Source organism: Triticum dicoccoides, chromosome 2A (genome assembly GCF_002162155.2).
Source record: "Triticum dicoccoides isolate Atlit2015 ecotype Zavitan chromosome 2A, WEW_v2.0, whole genome shotgun sequence".
Taxonomy (NCBI): domain Eukaryota; kingdom Viridiplantae; phylum Streptophyta; class Magnoliopsida; order Poales; family Poaceae; genus Triticum; species Triticum dicoccoides.
The window spans coordinates 149,411,624-149,429,354 of record NC_041382.1 but is presented as its reverse complement, the minus strand read 5'-3'; the positions used below and the strand labels follow the sequence as shown (position 1 = coordinate 149,429,354).

The window sequence follows — 17,731 nt, the reverse complement described above, 5'->3', positions numbered from 1 at the left end:
CCACCGCCACCGACCCCAGTGATCAGCAACCCACCGCCATCCGTCCCTGCTTCCCCGCCGCCAGCGAGCCCAGTGATCAGCAACCCAACTCCATCCGTCCCTGCTTCCCCACCGCCGGCCACGGTCTCACCAGCTACCCCGCCGTCGCAGCCCACGGAGTGCCTGACGCCGTTGATGGGGCTGACGCCATGCATGGGCTACCTCACCAACACCGGCGTGGCGACGCCCCCGGCGGCGTGCTGCGGCGCCTTCAAGTCCCTGGTGGACAACGCCCCCATCTGCCTCTGCCACGGCCTGAACGGTGACATCAACAAGATCATGCCCGCGCCCATGGACTTCATGCGCATGATGTCGCTCCCCGGAAACTGCGCCGTCCCGCTGCCAATGCAGACGATTGCCCAGTGCGCCAGTAAGTCATCGTAGCCGGCCGATCGTCAGTATTTTTGGCACTGTTATTAGCATGATTGGAGGAGGATATTGACTTTTTGTCTATGTTATGACAGCGGCATCTGTGCCACCACTGGACCCTCCTACCGCCCCAGCAGCCCCATCCCCAAGTAACTATTGTTCCCTTTGGAAGTTCTGCCTTCACTAAATAATTTGGCCATGCTTGCTAGTGTTTAATTTGTCGTATGATCTATAGTCTGATACGTGTTTTCCCCCCTTTGCAGAGCCATCACTGTAGAAGCCAGAGTTCCGAGTAGTTCGAGGAAGCAGTAGAAGCAAGAGGATCCATCGATATGAAGTCCGGTCGAGATGATGAATCAGCTGTCAAAAATCACAAAATCTAGTAGTTTGAGTATAGTGAGGGATAGGATATATTTACATGTTAGGTTAGTGTCTTATACTACAAGTGTGCTGGCGATTTAGATCTACAAAGTACCTATATTCTGTAGGAGAATTCTTTTCTTTTCATCACTGTAAATATATATGCGGTGATCAATATTAGTCCATACGTGCATTGCGGATTCGTAAGTGTATATGTGCATGTGCTTTACGGGTGCCCCTGCGTGTTGGATCAGCTCTTGATTCAAATCATTCTTCCTCTTTCAGTTTCAGGAGCTTGTGAATCTGCAGGATACGCGCTTGTTTTTTTCCCCCTCTAAATTGCAGGCTACGCGTGCTAAACTCTTAAACCAAACGCACTGTGAGGTGCTAGAGCCCATTTGTTTTTTTTGAGGTGAATGCTAGAGCCCATGTGTGTTATGCGTGTTGTTCCTCTTTTAGGCCCGCTATGATATATGGGCTTTTTACCAGGCCAGCTTAGCCTGCTGGGTCTCTTGTTTAGGCCCTGGCTGCGAGCGTGCAAGTGGGCGACGATGATGGCGAGCAACGCAGTGCGCGAGCGAAAGCGATTGACGCACGCGGTACGGCTGCGGTTGCCAGTTGCCGAGTTGGCCACTTGGAGAGCCCAAGTGGGCGCCTGCCGTCCACTTGGCTGATAGGATTACATCAACCGCAGCGACCAGCCTGCCACGGTGTCTCCTGTGCCAACGCGTGCACATTCTTGATTCTGTCGGCCGGGGGTTTGCTGCTGCGGCGGAGTTTCCAGGTGCAGCTGCCGTATGGTGAATTCTATGAAATGCTACAAGAGCAATGAAATTTGCAATGATTTGAGTTTGAAAATGATTCGCACCCAAGATAAAATGATCTGTTAGGATTTCTCCGAAAATCCGTTGCAATGCTCCGTATGCGTTTCACTTGCCGATATTAAGAGCATGTGTTACGCTAGACGTCTACGAATACGCATTCCCCTCCCTCAACGTTAGTGATTAATTAATTAAGACACCGATAGCCCGAAAAATCAGCACCCGTTGCACTAAATGATTTATTTTTTTGCAGAGAAAGGGCCAAGCACCCGCCGCCTTATCCTGCGCCGATGTCGTGCCTGACTCCATAATTTAATGGATGATATAACTGACGAACACTCAGAAAGTCTATCCTACCGTCAGCTGTTAGCGCCACGCGTTAGGCATGCCTTAATAAGGTGGCATTTTCTTATCAAAGACATGCACTTCATTAGATTCTACTTAATGTGGATTTGTCTTTTGAGTGATCAAGGGAGAGTTTGCGTGGCATGAATGTGGGTAAAGAAATTTGTTCACAGGCTGATAAAACTATATCTACGAGTCAGACAAAATCCGAGAAAAAAATGACTAAGCTTTTTTATGCGGAAATTACCAAGCTAATAAATAAAAGTAACTAAATGAACCCCTGCAGAAAATAATAAACAAATTGATGAAAACGGCGAAAGGAAACACACATGAACTCATCCATCCCCGAATGACCACACGAAAACCGTACGCTTCCTCTCGGGTCGGTCGAATCTCAGCCCTCCATCCACCAGCCGAACGATCCGGGCCGTCGAAAGCCAGTCTCCACCCCGCCGCAGCCGCCAGACTTTTTCTCCCCTCCGCCCTCCCCGTCCCTTTCCTCTTCATCCCCGATCCCTTCCTTCCGCACGCCGCTCCCAAGCTCCTGCCCTACCCGACCTCCAATCCCACCCAATGCGGCTCTAAAAATATCTCACTCGCTCCGCCACCGCCGACCCCCAGACCTACCGCCGCGCCGTAGCCCGGCGTCGCCGCCTCCGCCTCTAGCGCTCCCCGCCGCCGCGGCTGCCGTCGCCGTCCCCGTTCTACCCCGTCGCGTCCCTGCTGCCCACACCCCGTCCGCGGCCTCGGCCAGTGGTTTTCGAGGTATGAGCTTCTAGTCATCCGGTGATCGATTCATCAGGATTAACTTCGAGAAATTTCGGGTGCGCGCGTGGCGCATCATCTAGATCCGCCGCGGTGCCGGAGCGATTGGCTGTAGCTCGTAGCTGCCGAGGGCGGATTAACCTCTATCTGATCTGTTATAGCAGTTTGTAAGCAAGCAGCGATTGAATGGAATGCTCTTCGTGTGACTGAGTTGCTAAATCCGAGCAGGAAAGAAGGCGGGGGCGCATGGGGAGGTAGGCGTCGGTCGCTGCTGGAGTGAATTTTGGCTGCCGGAAATGGTGCTGGTGGTGAAGCAGCACCGCTGCACGCACTCGGCGTCCTGCTCCTGCACCAAGGGCCACCTCAGCGAGGACGCTCTGTTCCTCGTCTTCCGCCACATGAACTGGAACCCCAGGCTGATCGCCAACCTCTCCTGCGTCTGCAAGTGGTTCGACGAGGTCGCCAAGCAAGTGCTGTGGAAGGAGTTCTGCCATGCCAGGGCGCCCAAGATGATGCTGGATCTGCATTCCGACGGCAGCCACATTGTCGACGGCAACTGGAAGGCGCTCGGGAAGCTGCTGATCTACTGCAACGGCTGCACAAAGGGGGGCTTGTTCGGAAACATCCATGTCCCCGGACACTTTGTGTTCAGGACGCGCTTCTCAAGGACCGCAGGCAAGAGCTTCCTGCCTCTGCAGTGTAGGATGGATGTCTTGTATGTGTCCGATCCGTGCGAACATCTTGACCAGGGGGAAGAAGGCGACCTGGGTTTTTTCCGTGGCATCTTCAAGTCGTTTGCCACTTCAAGGGTCAAGAAGATCCTGATTGAGAAGCAGGCTAGGTTCCATCCAACGGAGGTTTGCCCCTATTGCAAGGCTAAGCTATGGAACATGCTGCATGCTGATATGATGCCGGCGAGTGCTTCCGCCAGGCTGGGTGCTTACGATGATTCCGTGGAGTACTTTGTATGCCTGAATGGACATGTTATTGGATTGGGTACCCTGTTACCTCTCTCGGATTCTGAGGAGGCACCGGAGGAGTAATCATCAGGAACAGTGATCAGGTGATGATATGCTATGTTTTCTTGGTTCCTGTCATTAGTTTAACTTTCAAAGCGCAGCTTAGCCTTATCTTCAAAGGTTCATTTTTTATTGCTTACTTGTGAAGATAATCAGATAGATTTCTTTACGATATCTGTTGGTATACAGACTGATAGCTTTTAATTTATGAAGATGCAAACTGAAACTCAAGCTGCATATCCATTGTTTGGTCATGCCGGCAGATTAACTCTTCAATTTCTTTAAGAAGACCAATTTCTATGGGCTGACTATTTGAATGAACAGAGTCATAGAATTAACAGTGTTCAATTTGTATTGTGTACATCAAGGTGCTACATGGCTAGTTCAGTTTTATTTTAATCTTGCATACGTGTGGTTTACCAAGCACATGATATTTACATCCTGAAACCCCAAAGGAATCAGCGAGCAGTTGCTGGAACATTGTGTAAAAATGCTTCTTTTAGATTCTGTACAAAATTTCATGCCCGGAAAGTTTCAGAGAAATTAATATTTAAAATTGGTCTCATACATTTACATCATTGTTTTTGATACACTGTTCAAACAACGATCAGTGGCTATGTTTATATCAGTAAGAAAGCTCACTAGGCTGGCTCTACCCCTCATCTACTAATCTTAGTGCATGGTACTTCTTTAAATGAAGCCGGGATCATGGCTGTAACTAAATTTGGGAATCACAGAATTTCATTTGCCCATGTTTCTGTTAAATCCACAAGCATACTAACCGTTTATTCTTAGACCAGCCATGTTTTCCAGCTGCCTGTCCCTCTTGTTTCTCTCTGTAAATTTTTGGGGAGAAAACGTCACTGCTTATGTATCTATAAATGTGTGATGTATCAACCTCATAGTTTTCTATACCTATATTTTAGCTAATAAAACAAATTTTGGCGATAAAACTGCCAGTTAGAATAAGACAGCATAAATGTAAGCTTACTTATGTGATGATAGTGCAACGTATCAATAACCAGTACATTTATCTTTTGATGATGAACAGAATTGCAAGAGTCTGTTCAACCAGAGCAGGCCGTTCAACCAAGACCATAATTGGCTCCCATTTTGGACTGAAAATATGTTTCTTTTGAAGCAAAGAAATATGTTCTGAATATAGCCGTTGTTGGTGACAGGTTTGCAAGATGGAGTCCTGGGGAGAAGGCATGGGCGCGGCAAAGCTGCAAGGCGACAAAAACGTGCAGCTAGCTTTGCATCTAACCGCAGTGTTGTCCGTACTGGTGCATCAGATGAAAATGCTGTTTCTCTGTGGTTCTTCTCTGTTTGTTGATCGATTCTCTGTTGTTCTCGTCATTGTAATGACCATGCCGACCTTTCACTTTGTCCTTCATGTGCAGAGCATATGTAGCAAGGTGTGATGAGACCGAGTTGTAAAATTGGTGCCCATATTGGACCTCATATATTCATGTGCTGTTCCTAACCGTATTGTTTTGTTTCTACCGACCTGATTCGTGTCCTGCTGCTATAGAAATTTGGGGACGGAGGAGTCGACCTATATGCTCCTTTGATTTGGACAAAACTTGTCTGATGAACAGGTGTATGGGTTGATGCTATTTCCAACTGCATAACTGGTGTGATGTTGTTGAGATTTGTTTTAACACTCTAAACTTACATCGACCTGTACTGTTGCTTATGCCAGAGCATGTTTATCATTTTCAAAGTTTGCTGATTCTTTATGTTGTCCAACGTTGAAAATAGCAGCCTCGTTTACTTGTTTTAGGACTTGTACAATGGGAGAGGCTTAGAGAGGTGCTTAGAAAAATCATCAACAACAACAACAACAACAAAGCCTTTAGTCCCAAACAAGTTGGGGTAGGCTAGAGGTGAAACCCATAAGATCTCGCAACCAACTCATGGCTCTGGCACATGGATAGCAAGCTTCCACGCACCCCTGTCCATAGCTAGCTCTTTGTCGATACTTCAATCCTTCAGGTCTCTCTTAACGGACTCCTCCCATGTCAAAATCGATCGACCCCGCCCTCTCTTGACATTCTCCGCACGCTTTAGCCGTCCGCTATGCACTGGAGCTTCTGGAGGCCTGCGCTGAATATGCCCAAACCATCTCAAACGATGTTGGACAAGCTTCTCCTCAATTGGTGCTACCCCAACTCTATCTCGTATATCATCATTCCGGACTCGATCCTTCCTCGTATGGCCACACATCCATCTCAACATACGCATCTCCGCCACACCTAACTGTTGAACATGTCGCCTTTTAGTCGGCCAACACTCCGCGCCATACAACATTGCGGGTCGAACCGCCGTCCTGTAGAACTTGCCTTTTAGCTTTTGTGGCACTCTCTTGTCACAGAGAATGCCAGAAGCTTGGCGCCACTTCATCCATCCGGCTTTGATTCGATGGTTCACATCTTCATCAATACCCCCATCCTCCTGCAACATTGACCCTAAATACCGAAAGGTGTCCTTCCGAGGTACCACCTGGCCATCAAGGCTAACCTCCTCCTCCTCACAGCTAGTAGTACTGAAACCGCACATCATGTACTCGGTTTTAGTTCTACTAAGCCTAAACCCTTTCGATTCCAAGGTTTGTCTCCATAACTCTAACTTCCTATTTACCCCCATCCGACTATCGTCAACTAGCACCACATCATCCGCAAAGAGCATACACCATGGGATATCTCCTTGTATACCCCTTGTGACCTCATCCATCACCAATGCAAAAAGATAAGGGCTCAAAGCTGACCCCTGATGCAGTCCTATCTTAATCGGGAAGTCATCGGTGTCGACATCACTTGTTCGAACACTTGTCACAACATTATTGTACATGTCCTTGATGAGGGTAATGTACTTTGCTGGGACTTTGTGTTTCTCCAAGGCCCACCACATGACATTCCGCGGTTAAGCACCGGTGCCTATTTCTGTAGGAGAGGTGCTTAGTTAAGCGTCTACCCTGTACAAATAAGCACTGGTGTTTAAGGAAAGCCTGGTTTATTTCTCTAAGCACCTTCCTTAAGCATCTCCCATTGTACAAGGCCTTAGGAAGCTTGGAGTTTGAGTTCATGCAAGTTGCACGATTTGTATTATGAAGTAAACGCCATATTGGTCACATTTTATACTATAATTTATGCACAGATTTGTATTGTGAAGTTACGCGAAGTCGTGAAGTACTCCTTTTATAAAGAAATACTTCCTCCGTTCTTAAATATAAGTCTTTTTAGAGATTTCAACAAATGACTGCATATAGAGCAAAATGATTGAATCTATACTCTAAAATGTTTATATAATCCGTATGTTGTAGTTCATTTGAAATGTCTAATAAAACTTATATTTAGAAATGAAGGGAGTATAAAACTTTTTAGATTATACTCCCTCCACTCTTATATTAAGAGATGGAGGGAGTATATTTTTGCCCGCATCCCCAAGTTCTTTGGCTCTTTCCTGTGCTTTCTCTGCAGTGCAGTACACAGTTTCCATTGCTCTAGATTGTTTTTTTCAGTGGAAGATCTTGCGCTCTAGATTTCTTTTAGGAGATGGTCTAGATCTGCTTCCTGGTGGTATCGTCGTAAAGTTCGTCGGAGGCGAGGGGGCCCGGCCCAGCCCAGCCCAGCGCGGCGTATATGAAACACGGGCTTGGTGGCCCAATATATCCTTCGTCTAGCCGTTCCCCGCTCCCCGTGTTCCGTTCCCCCCAGCGGCGGAAACGGCCGTCGTTCCTTGTCAGAGAACCCCACGCCTCCGCAACCCCTAGTGCTAGTGCGGGCGTGGTCCATGGAGATCGCGGCGGAGCCCGTGCGGCTCACGGAGGAGCAGCGCCGCCGCATCGAGGCCAGCCGCCTCGCCGCCCTCGAGAGGCTCAAGCGCTCCGCCGCCGCCGGCACCACCGCCGAGTCGCTCAGGCTCGCCAAGTGCCCAAGAACCGCCCATCCTCTGCCCCCGCGTCCCTGCCCGCCGCCGCAACCGCTTCCGCCGCCCGCGCCTCCGACGGGGTTCCGGGCGGTGCTGGAGGTGTGCAGCCCCGACGAGTTCCAGGTGACGGTGGGCCGAACGGAGGGCAAGGCTTTCCCCGGGGAGGCCGACTGCCTGCGCGCCGTCGAGGACTGCGTCGCTTCGGTACGATCCTCGCGTTCTTGAATTCTTGTCTAGTGCACGCATCTCTTGCCGATTCGGGCTCCGATTAGGGATCTAGTTCTTTCTTGGCGATGCGCGAGTAATTCCGTGCTTTCTTGACTATACTAAGAGTTTCTCCAAAAAAAATCGTATTTCTTGGCGAAACTTTGGTGTTTGCGTGTTTTCTTGACCATTATTTGTTCTTTGATTCGACATGCCTGAATCGCTCCGGTGGTTATTTGCCCATTCCGCGTGTCTGACAAATGGCCGTTCTTTAATTTGGGTTCTTGGCCAGTTGCTCGTTTTACAGCATTTTCTTGCCAAATGGATATGGATACTGTATTTCATATGGATTTTTGTCAGAAGGTTTGGTTCACTCATAGCCTAGTGATCTAATCCCCTGTGTGCCATCGCCAAATCAACCCATTCATACCTTCACATGGATAATCGCCTTAACGATCTTGCTCCAAACATACTCTAGCCAATCTTCTGTCTGTCTTATGGCTCTATGCAATAGAATGCTAGACACAAACATTGGAGGTCGAACCCTGACAATGCCCTGCCTTTTGGCTTAACTGCCGAGCGTTGAAGAATTTGCTTGGCCTTCCAGATATCAGCTTTATGGGCAATTGCTGGTACCTACGAATGCCACAACAAATATTTGAGTATATAAAGTGCCAGCAACTAATATTTCGTCCATATTTCAGTGTCACCTTTTTAATCAGTAAATGATTGTGCCACTAAGTTATCTTCACAGTATTCGCTGTTCTATAAAACATACCTTTTGGACAAGAATATATAGTCAAACTATTGATATTTTGATTGATAACATCTTTGCAAGATGTTTAGATTAGATACTTGAAAATCCTATGTGTGAATCTGCTTCAGAAAGTACTTCTGCAGTATTCATTTTTGGATTTTATAGATATATTGCAATAGAAGTTAACGATCCAAGATGTATTTTGAAGACCGCAAAGATGTCTGAAATGGCAGCTTTTATAGGACTGAAGGGAGTAAATGGTGATTATATCACATTTTAGAGTAATCCTTTTGGGGATCGAATAATTTGTGGATGCTTTTAAGCATAAAATGTAAACTTCCGCTGTAATAATTATTTTCATCTGGTTCTTACTTCTTAGTCCCTTTTCTGGATGATAAGCCTTTTGGTCTAGAATCTAAACTGATATCTTCCCTCTTATTGTTGGTAGGCTGTACCATTCTCCACAACACAAAGTCAAAGCGGGCATATTTCTTCTGTCTTTAAACTGGTGCACTATGAGCTGGTGTTGCAATGCTTGAGGAAGTTGACTGGCGTTGTTGTGCAAGATATACCTTATAGAACAAGGCGTGCTGTTCAAAATGCTGGCACAAACTGCGGTTCTGATAAAGAAGTTGACGAGCTTCTCATGAAGCTGCCACGTCGATTACAAGATGCACTTCTACCCTTCCAACTTGAAGGTGTGAAATTTGGGCTTCGGAGGCAAGGGCGCTGCCTTATTGCAGATGAGATGGGGCTTGGCAAGACTCTCCAGGTAAGCACATTATATTTTGTGTATAATTATTGTGCAGATAGTTTATATGCATAAAATTGTTTGTTCCACGGTGTTACAACTTGCAAAATACAGTAAATTGGCATATGGATATTGAGCACACTGATATTGAGCTTGCATCAATACATTTTGGGCAGTAACCGATTGGAATTTTATGTCTGTTTTACTGAACAGTTAATTATATAGCACTTGCCTTTTAGACCTTAATGAAGAAATCATCATATCTGCTTTTGAGCGTAATTTCCCCCCCATGTTGAAGCAGTATTATTTTTCTTGAACAGAATGGGGAAGTAGTATGTTCTCATTTATTTAAATGCAGGCAATTGCAATAGCTTGTTGCTTCAAGGACGAGGGCCCTCTATTAATAGTGTGTCCAGCTGTTCTGCGTTATACTTGGGCGGAGGAATTGGAACGCTGGGATCCTTCATTTCTTCCAAAAGATATTCATCTTGGTACTGATTCAGAGTTTTATTATTCAAGAGTTAATTTTACTGATGTCAAACCTGGTATTATAATTCTTGCATATCTTTAGTGTATCTAATTTGATCCTGAATGCTTGTGAAGTTACAACGATCTCCATATTTATTTCATCAAATTTGAATTGCCTACCACATGTGCCATGTGGTAACAATCTCCATATATGAATTGCATATTTTGTATTTTATCCATACATATTCGAAGTATCGAATTCTTTTGGCCCAGATATCATTCATTTGTTGCATCAGCGTCAGTTTTGAAATATTGCAGTAAAAACAGTTGCAGGACAAAATTGCATTCCGTATGAACATTCATAGATGGACCAGATCACTCTATACCTAGTTTCAATGGATCATTAGTCCAATATTGCTTTTTCATAAGTTGACCTATCCTTGGATCTTAGTATCTTACTGAACATAGAATCATAAAATAAATGGAAAATGTTCTCGGTTTACATTTTTAAAACAATAAAACCTACCAAGTATGTGGCAAAATGATTTAAAAAAGCGAAGAACATTTAAACTGAACCTAATGTGACGCCATCTTTAACAAAAATGTGAAGCATGAACTATATATGTTTGCTCCAAGCGTCCAACACATATACCGTTCATGACTACAGAACTTAATGTACAGTAAAAAAATTAACTTGTGACTAACATGCATGATTTGATTCCCCCAAGAAAAAAAGGCATGCATGGCTTGATGAGGTGGCATGCTTTGCATGGATATATTTGCAAAATTGTAACTTATGAGTACATGCATGATGATTTGAAGATGTCACACAATTTAGTAAATCAAACGGCTACCAATGATTGAGGTGATATGGAGGCACGCATGTGGAGAGTAATCTACTAGTGGGGGCTAGCTATTTAGATATGTAGAAGATATGTAAAGATTTATGTTGGTGAAAATCATTAATCCTATTCCTTGTCCCTCGTATACCTGCATCTTCAATTTTGGACACTGCTCTATTGCCTTGGCTTTCAGCTTTTCAGTGTTTATTTTGTATAAAGAATACCAAATTTGACTGTAATAATTATATCTGTATTTTTCTCGTTCTTTTTTTTTCAGTGTTTGGTCGACGAGACAGTCTTGAATATTTAGATTTTTGTCCGAAGGTCGTTGTTATTTCATACACGATGTTAAGCATCCTTCGGAAAAGTATGATTAATAGGAGATGGGCACTGATGATCATTGATGAATCCCACAATATACGCTGCACAAAGATGAAAGAAGAAAATACTCAGGTGATACTATCAGGCAACAATTGAATATATCAATCCCAATCCAGGAGGGAGAGTGTATTTGACACATCATATTTTATTATTCTGTAGTAATCATAACATTGTTATGCTTGGTTACTCTCTTTGATGAAAAAAGTGTTTTTAAACCTGCTTCGTGTTTTCATCATTCCATTGTGCTTTCTTAATTTAAAATAGAACCACTGAAACTCTGTTGAGCAATCTTTTTCTTATCACTTCAGCCACCTTATTTCAATTTAAGGCGCCTTCTCTGATAATTTTATTTATAATTTGTAGTCTTACTAGTCTGATGCATCAACATTCCGCTTGCTTTACCAATGATCACTTCTACTCTCTTGTGACCGTGACAGACAAAAGCTGTACTGGAAATAGCTCTCAATATCAACCGCATTGTGTTGCTTTCTGGGACACCCTCTTTGTCAAGGTTGTACTAACTTCTAAAATATATCCATTGATCTTCTCAGGGATCCTTGTGTTGTTGCGCTATTTTTGTTGTGGACATTTAAAACTATAAACAGGCAAATGGATTTATGGTATATGAAATATTTTATGTATGCCATTAGATGATTTCAAATGTTAGGATTAGAATCAATCTCAAAGCACTTCCATTTTAGTTAAGAATTAGAAAATAATTGTAGTTTTTTAACTACCATTTTCTCCCACTGTTTTGACTTTAGAAAATATTACTAAAAGGTCTTTGCCAGTTTTCTCCTTCTGTTTTGAACATCAAACTAAGACCAGTGATCCATGAGAAACATGTCAGTTGCATATGTCTCTTCAGTATATGGTTACCTGTTCATTTTTTCTAATAGGGACCTAAAGGTGTATACTGATTTGCTGAATTATTTGTACTGCATATTGGTTCCACGTCCCTTACCAATTATTGTTACATCTGTATCTTCTATTTTCTTTGCGTAAGCTGAGCTCAGTGTCTGTATTGTGGGTGTTAAAAGTGCCCATCCGTGTCTTTGCATTCTGTATTGTGGGAGTACTTTTTACCCTGCGCACGATATATCTGACTGATTGGTACTGATGTGTGATTTTGTTGTGATACAATTGCATTCCAGAAAATTAGTTAAACCATTTACTACTCTGGACTTCACTTACCATATATGTTTGTTTGTCAGATTTAACTAATGGTTTCTTTTTTTCCTAGGTGACAATAGACCTTTTGACATCTATCACCAGATAAATATGTTATGGTAAGAAAAGCAGAATGTCATCTTATTGTGTTGGGCATATTGATCTTTTCTGACCACTCCCTCTTGGTTTTCAGTCCCCGTTTGCTTGGAGATGATAAATTTGAATTTGCAAAGACATATTGTTCACTGCATGTTGCTCAAAGCTCCCAGGGTAAAATTTACCAGGTATCTATATCTTGTGATTGTCCCTATTGTCAAGGAGATTGGTAGATCGCTTCAAAACCTTGCAGACTTGCACTTGCAGTTAATTTGAGCAAATAGTGTCTGACTATCTATTAGTCTATACAGAAATGTTTAAATATTTAAGTTCTTCACATCGTTTCACGTCCAGGACTTCTCAAAAGGTGCTCGTTTGACAGAGTTAAATGTTCTGCTCAGCCAGACTCTGATGGTCAGCTCTTTCTCTCTCAGCTATTAAAGCCTCTTTGTATAGCTTTCTGTGATTATTGTATCCATGGTACTGTATCTTGTTACTGCTATCCAAACTGCTCATGAACTTATATGGTCACTGCATATTTGGCCTAAGTTCTGCTTGATGATATTTGTTAATTGATTTTGATCAGCTTGGCAGTATATACAGTTTTTATATGTATGAACTTTGTTCACTTGATTATGTATAGAGTCTGCATGGCAGTATGTTATGGAATGCTGTACTCTATGCATGATGAAATTATTTATGTTGTACTCCATCCGTAAAGAAATATAAGAGTGTTTAGATCACTAAAGTAGTGAATTAAACGCTCTTATATTTCTTTACAGAGGGAGTAGAAACTATCCTTTACATGGTTGATGATGTTTTTACCAATGAACGTGTGTTTACTACAGAAGCATGTTTAAGAATGAGACTAGCTTCAGTGCGTAATACTCCATACATTCTCTTATAGATATTGTTTAGAATGCGTGCGATGGAACTTCAACAACTGTGTCCACAAAGTATATTGATGTGTCACATGAAAATTATATTGCTAGATTTCTCACTTGAAGTGCTTCTATATGATCCCATTTCTTAAATATTGTACCATATGATTAGAAAATTAATGGTGCAATGTGGGTATTGGAGGGAGGTCATGTTGATGTCTGAAATGAAAAGCAGAGGAGAATGAGGGTAGTAAGTTGCTAGCTATATGGACTAAAGCCCGGCGGGTCGTTTTGCTTCCTGTCACAAGCCATGTAACTGCAATGATGTGTTAGGCTGATATTTGATGGTTTATCAATTTCAGATCTAATGGCTGGAGTTTGCTTCTGTGCTGCAGATTAGGCGCTTGAAGGAGCATTTGTTAAATGAACTGCCGCCCAAGCGCCGGCAGATCATTAGGTTAAAGTTGAAGGCATTGAATAGCAGGACAGCCACCTCTATTATCCAAGGGGATTACAATAGCACATATAGTAGCTCTGATGCTCCTATAATTGCCTCTTCTGAGATAAGCAATGACTGTGAAGAAGCAAAAGAGGGAAAAGGTAACATTCATGCTGCTAATAGTAGCAGATGTCAATCGCATATGTTAATCTTACCAACATGATTACCTTCTATGAATTTGCCATGAACTGGTGTGATGTCGAATAGATAGTTATATTGGCCTAAAGCAAGAGGACTGGCTGTAGATACTAAAACTAACCGGTCATTTTGTTGAAGCATGTTTGTTGCATTAGTCATTGCTTTGCATATGCAATACCAAATGTGCCTGGCCTCCAGCTGTGCAGATTATGATGCTGTCATTGACTATCTGAAATGTATTTGCAAAATCTAGATCAATGGGGGAACCCTTTGCTAATGTTATACTGACGGTAACAAAAAAATATCAACACTGTCAATACAAACATTCCCAACATTTTCTTGATTTGAACTATAAGCTTTGACGTTAGCATTGTTTGTACTCCATGTATATCAAAAAGTTGATGGAATCATGGAATTGCAACTGTCTATTTTATACTACCAATGAATTTCCACTGGAAGATTCCAATTCTACCTTATTCTAATGTATTGAATATAAATTGTCACCTTCAAAATTCCAAACATTTATCTATATGACCATAACCTACCATTTTTGGATCTGATATATTCTGTTCCTCAACTCGTAAATAATTCTTACTATGACATGGTGAAATGTATCAAAACTGTTACTGAGAGATGATCAGATGAAGCAAATGTTTTTCGTCATTTTAGCATTTAAGATGATGGTTCTAAGCTATGTGTTACTTTCCTTGTTTTTTTCCCATTTCCTCAGATGATAGTTGCAAGAAATCTCCAAGGCATTTCTCCCCCCAGGAAATTGGCATTGCAAAAATACCTGGGTTTAGTCAGTGGTTCTCAAATCATTTGATGCATGATAATCTGGACGCCCAGTCTAGTTGCCAGAAAACGCTAATTTTCGCCCACCACTTGAAGGTTCTAGATGGAGTGCAGGTAAGATTTACGTTTACAAACTATGATGGGTTTTTTATATGTAATTTGAATACTTAAGTGGTGCTTCAACCAATTTTGTTCTTTATGTATTAAATAAGGAATAAGAATCTCAATAAGATTCAATACTCAAAAGTCGGCACTTTACAAGTAATTGAAAGAAATTGAGTGACATTTGTTCCTGAAAATTACGGCTTACTGGACCCACATAGTCACATCAAAAGTTAGAGAGATGATAATATCTTGTCCAGCATATTTTGGTAAGGGTCTGAGGACCAGTGGTAGAGCACTTCCTAACGTTTCTTTCGGTGGCTGCTGCTAAACTCAAGTGTCTAATTATATGACTTCTAGAAGAAAAAATATTTCTACTTTTGACTCAAGTATTCTCTATCCAGGTGTTCCTCTCTGAGAAGGAGATCAAGTTTGTTCGCATTGATGGCAGCGCACTTCCTAGAGAAAGGAAAGAAGCTGTTGATTCTTTCCGTTTGAATCCAGAGGTTTTCATTTCCCCTTGTTTTATTCATCACTCACCACTGTTAGAGTATGAGTAATTTTGTGAAAATAGTACAATTTCCATAAATTTGTTTGTGCAAGTTTAAATGTTTTGACAAAAGAATGTCAGCTATAGGTATGTGCCGGCTCTCTATCCATGAAAAATTTCAAGAACAAACTGAATCATTTTTCTAGATACCAAATTTAAAGCTATGACATGCAACAGTCTGAATTAAACAGTTAATCTGCCATTTTTGTATCTCGCAAGCAGGACTGAGTCTGTTCTTAAAAAATTGTATGGATATAGAGCATGCCCATACCTACGCCTGAGAAGTTTTACTTCTATATGTGATTTCTACAGAATTTGGAAAAAAAATCACGGCAGGGAAAAAATCCCTTGTACCTAGTCCATATGATGCTACGCTTCTTATCTTGCATACTGCTTATCCATCATTGAGTTATTTTACTCTTTGCTAAATAGGTCAAGGTTGCAATAATAGGAATTACTGCTGGTGGTGTTGGTTTAGACTTTTCATCTGCTCAGAATGTTGTTTTCCTGGAGCTCCCAAGATCGTCTTCAGACTTACTTCAGGTACTTGTTTTTTCCAACCTTGCACATACATTTTCATTTCAACCCATAGGAAGTGCAAAATTAAACCAGGAGAATTTTTTTGATATGTTGGTAGTTTTGAAGTATACAATGTTAAACCAATCCAGCTGTTCTTGTGAACCTACCCGTGTAGTGAAGTGTTCCGACAGAGTCCTTGAATTTATGCCCATATGTGTCCACTTCACAGTTTATGTGCAGTCTTGAACACATGTATGGCTCACCCTCTTTTACTGTTGTTTCAAATTTATGTCCACAAGTGTAATGAAGTGTCACCGCAAAGTCTCTGAATTTATGCCCATGTGTGTTCACTTCACACTTTATGTGCAGTCTTGAACACATGTACAGTTCACTCTCTTCTACTGTTGTTTCAAATGTTGTTGTAACTACTAACTGCTACATTTAATTGGTGATAACATCATAATAGGCCGAGGATAGAGCTCATAGGCGTGGTCAAACAAATGCGGTCAATATATATATATTCTGCGCAAAGGTTAGCTCCTTTCCTGTTTCCCTGTAGTGTATTTAGTAATTTTGGTAATTAGAGCATTAAATTATTTTGTTCCTGCAGAACACATCAGATGAACCACAGTGGCTTCGCTTGAACCAGAGTCTGTTCCGTGTCTCATCTGTGGTGAATGGGAAGAAAGATGCTATAAGAGAAATTGAGGTAAGTCCATAAGTGATTGGGTTTGCAACTGGCTGCGTCGTAGGTGCTAATTAATTTCAGAAAGGCGAGTGAAACATTTGCAACTGCATGAAGCACACTTGTGGAACATTTGCAACTGAGATAGTGTTGAAACTTTATTTACAAACTGAGAAAATATTTTACATGTACGGAGAAGCCTGGTAAAGTGTTAGAACTCAGATGAGACCTGGTTGATTGTATCACTGCTGGCATCAGTTGGTTTACTAGGATCTTGAGCAAGATTCTAGGACCAATGCACACAATTCAGTTATTCTATTAGGCTTTATTCATTCATCATTCCTTCCCTCTTTGTAAGGTTGATCAAGTTTATTCATTCATCGTTCCTTCCTTCTTTGTAAGGTTGATCAAGTTTACCACCTTGGGGAAATCAGTAACACTAAGGAGAGACCAGAAATTGAGTTTCTTCCAAATTGTGGTGCAGGTAAAACATTAGGAAAATCAGCATCAGATGATTTAACTAAATTTTTTGAATGGAAAGTTTTTTTTAATGGAATCAACAATTAGCTCTAGCTGATTAATTGATAGAGAGACTGAGTTATTTAAGCCTTATACAATGCTCTTCTGGTGAATCAAAAGGTCTTTTGGAAAGTGGCACTATGTCTGTTGACCATCTTCCTGGCATCAGCGATATGGAGCTTGAGTCAGATTTCACTATTAGGACTATTCCTCTACAGATTGAGGTTCAAACAAGATGCCCCTCTTAATTTTTTTGCCATTATTCACTGGACTCTCTTATCATTCATTCAGCATTCCCATGCTTGATTTCCAGCTGATTCTGCTTGTGCACCTTACCCTCTTAGGATGAAGGCCTTCATTCAGGAATGCAATATACTCCAGGTCCAGCAGTACATGAAGATACAGTTTGCAATAGTTTTTCTATTTCACCAGCTATCTCTGGCTCTTCAAGTACACGAAGTAAATCAACGAAGGTAATTAAAAAAATTCTTGCTGGTATTATATTATATTGTATTTTGTGCAATGTGTCATTTTTAGTGGATAATACAATGTATCTTATGCTGCTCAAATACAACAGGTTCGTAGGAGCTTTTGTGAAAATCGTGATACTTTAGGTCTTCCAGGAACTATTTCAGATGGCCATATTCGAGTGGAGTATCTGCGTTTCGAGGTTAAAAATTCTTCCACTTATACTATCTTTTGTCATCTTTGTGTTTACATGTT

At 42.1% G+C, this 17,731-nt stretch overlaps 3 protein-coding genes across 5 annotated transcripts in view; all 3 read left to right on the top strand.

Moving 5' to 3' along the window:
* The first annotated feature begins 6 nt into the window (after positions 1 to 6).
* LOC119353921 (non-specific lipid transfer protein GPI-anchored 2-like) lies at positions 7 to 961 on the top strand. Its single transcript, XM_037620622.1, has 3 exons — positions 7 to 409; positions 504 to 557; positions 672 to 961. Exons 1-3 carry the CDS (start codon positions 175 to 177, stop codon positions 683 to 685), a joined length of 303 nt encoding a protein of 100 aa, XP_037476519.1. The 5' UTR covers positions 7 to 174; the 3' UTR covers positions 686 to 961.
* A 1,465-nt stretch (positions 962 to 2,426) lies between these two features.
* Positions 2,427 to 5,223, top strand: LOC119353920 (EID1-like F-box protein 2). 2 transcript variants are annotated; one of them, XM_037620621.1, is made up of 3 exons: positions 2,427 to 2,699; positions 2,928 to 3,762; positions 4,770 to 4,887. In XM_037620621.1, the coding sequence occupies exon 2, from the start codon at positions 2,996 to 2,998 to the stop codon at positions 3,740 to 3,742; it is 747 nt and encodes a 248-aa protein (XP_037476518.1). In that variant the 5' UTR covers positions 2,427 to 2,699; positions 2,928 to 2,995; the 3' UTR covers positions 3,743 to 3,762; positions 4,770 to 4,887. The 2 variants fall into 2 exon arrangements, with proteins under 2 accessions (XP_037476518.1, XP_037476517.1); XM_037620620.1 differs by lacking the exon at positions 4,770 to 4,887 and adding an exon at positions 4,900 to 5,223 and having other exon boundaries at positions 2,429 to 2,699.
* Positions 5,224 to 7,422: 2,199 nt separating this feature from the next.
* The window catches only part of LOC119353919 (DNA annealing helicase and endonuclease ZRANB3-like), a 21,786-nt gene continuing 11,477 nt past the window's right edge, over positions 7,423 to 17,731 (top strand). Inside the window, exons 1-18 of one of the 2 annotated variants that reach the window (XR_005170593.1) lie at positions 7,423 to 7,855; positions 9,061 to 9,384; positions 9,722 to 9,854; positions 10,951 to 11,126; positions 11,492 to 11,565; positions 12,308 to 12,343; positions 12,418 to 12,508; positions 12,675 to 12,734; positions 13,597 to 13,801; positions 14,569 to 14,747; positions 15,140 to 15,241; positions 15,718 to 15,828; positions 16,271 to 16,336; positions 16,415 to 16,513; positions 16,892 to 16,973; positions 17,129 to 17,232; positions 17,353 to 17,481; positions 17,586 to 17,678. Coding sequence is in view for 1 of the 2 variants with exons in the window: in XM_037620619.1 (XP_037476516.1) it covers positions 7,514 to 7,855; positions 9,061 to 9,384; positions 9,722 to 9,854; positions 10,951 to 11,126; positions 11,492 to 11,565; positions 12,308 to 12,343; positions 12,418 to 12,508; positions 12,675 to 12,734; positions 13,597 to 13,801; positions 14,569 to 14,747; positions 15,140 to 15,241; positions 15,718 to 15,828; positions 16,271 to 16,336; positions 16,415 to 16,513; positions 16,892 to 16,973; positions 17,129 to 17,232; positions 17,353 to 17,481; positions 17,586 to 17,678 (2,406 nt within the window). In the remaining variant the exon portion in view is untranslated. The remainder of the gene's footprint in view (positions 7,856 to 9,060; positions 9,385 to 9,721; positions 9,855 to 10,950; positions 11,127 to 11,491; positions 11,566 to 12,307; positions 12,344 to 12,417; positions 12,509 to 12,674; positions 12,735 to 13,596; positions 13,802 to 14,568; positions 14,748 to 15,139; positions 15,242 to 15,717; positions 15,829 to 16,270; positions 16,337 to 16,414; positions 16,514 to 16,891; positions 16,974 to 17,128; positions 17,233 to 17,352; positions 17,482 to 17,585; positions 17,679 to 17,731) is intronic. The other variant, XM_037620619.1, reaches the window with a different exon arrangement.

What these genes read in the sequence shown, in the direction of transcription:
- LOC119353921 (XM_037620622.1), top strand. Translation starts at nt 175, where the DNA reads ATGGGGCTGACGCCATGCATGGGCTACCTCACCAACACCGGCGTGGCG. An exon ending in GACGATTGCCCAGTGCGCCA is followed by an intron (nt 410 to 503) that starts GTAAGTCATCGT and finishes ATGTTATGACAG; the next exon opens with CGGCATCTGTGCCACCACTG.
- LOC119353920 (XM_037620620.1), top strand. Translation starts at nt 2,996, where the DNA reads ATGGTGCTGGTGGTGAAGCAGCACCGCTGCACGCACTCGGCGTCCTGC.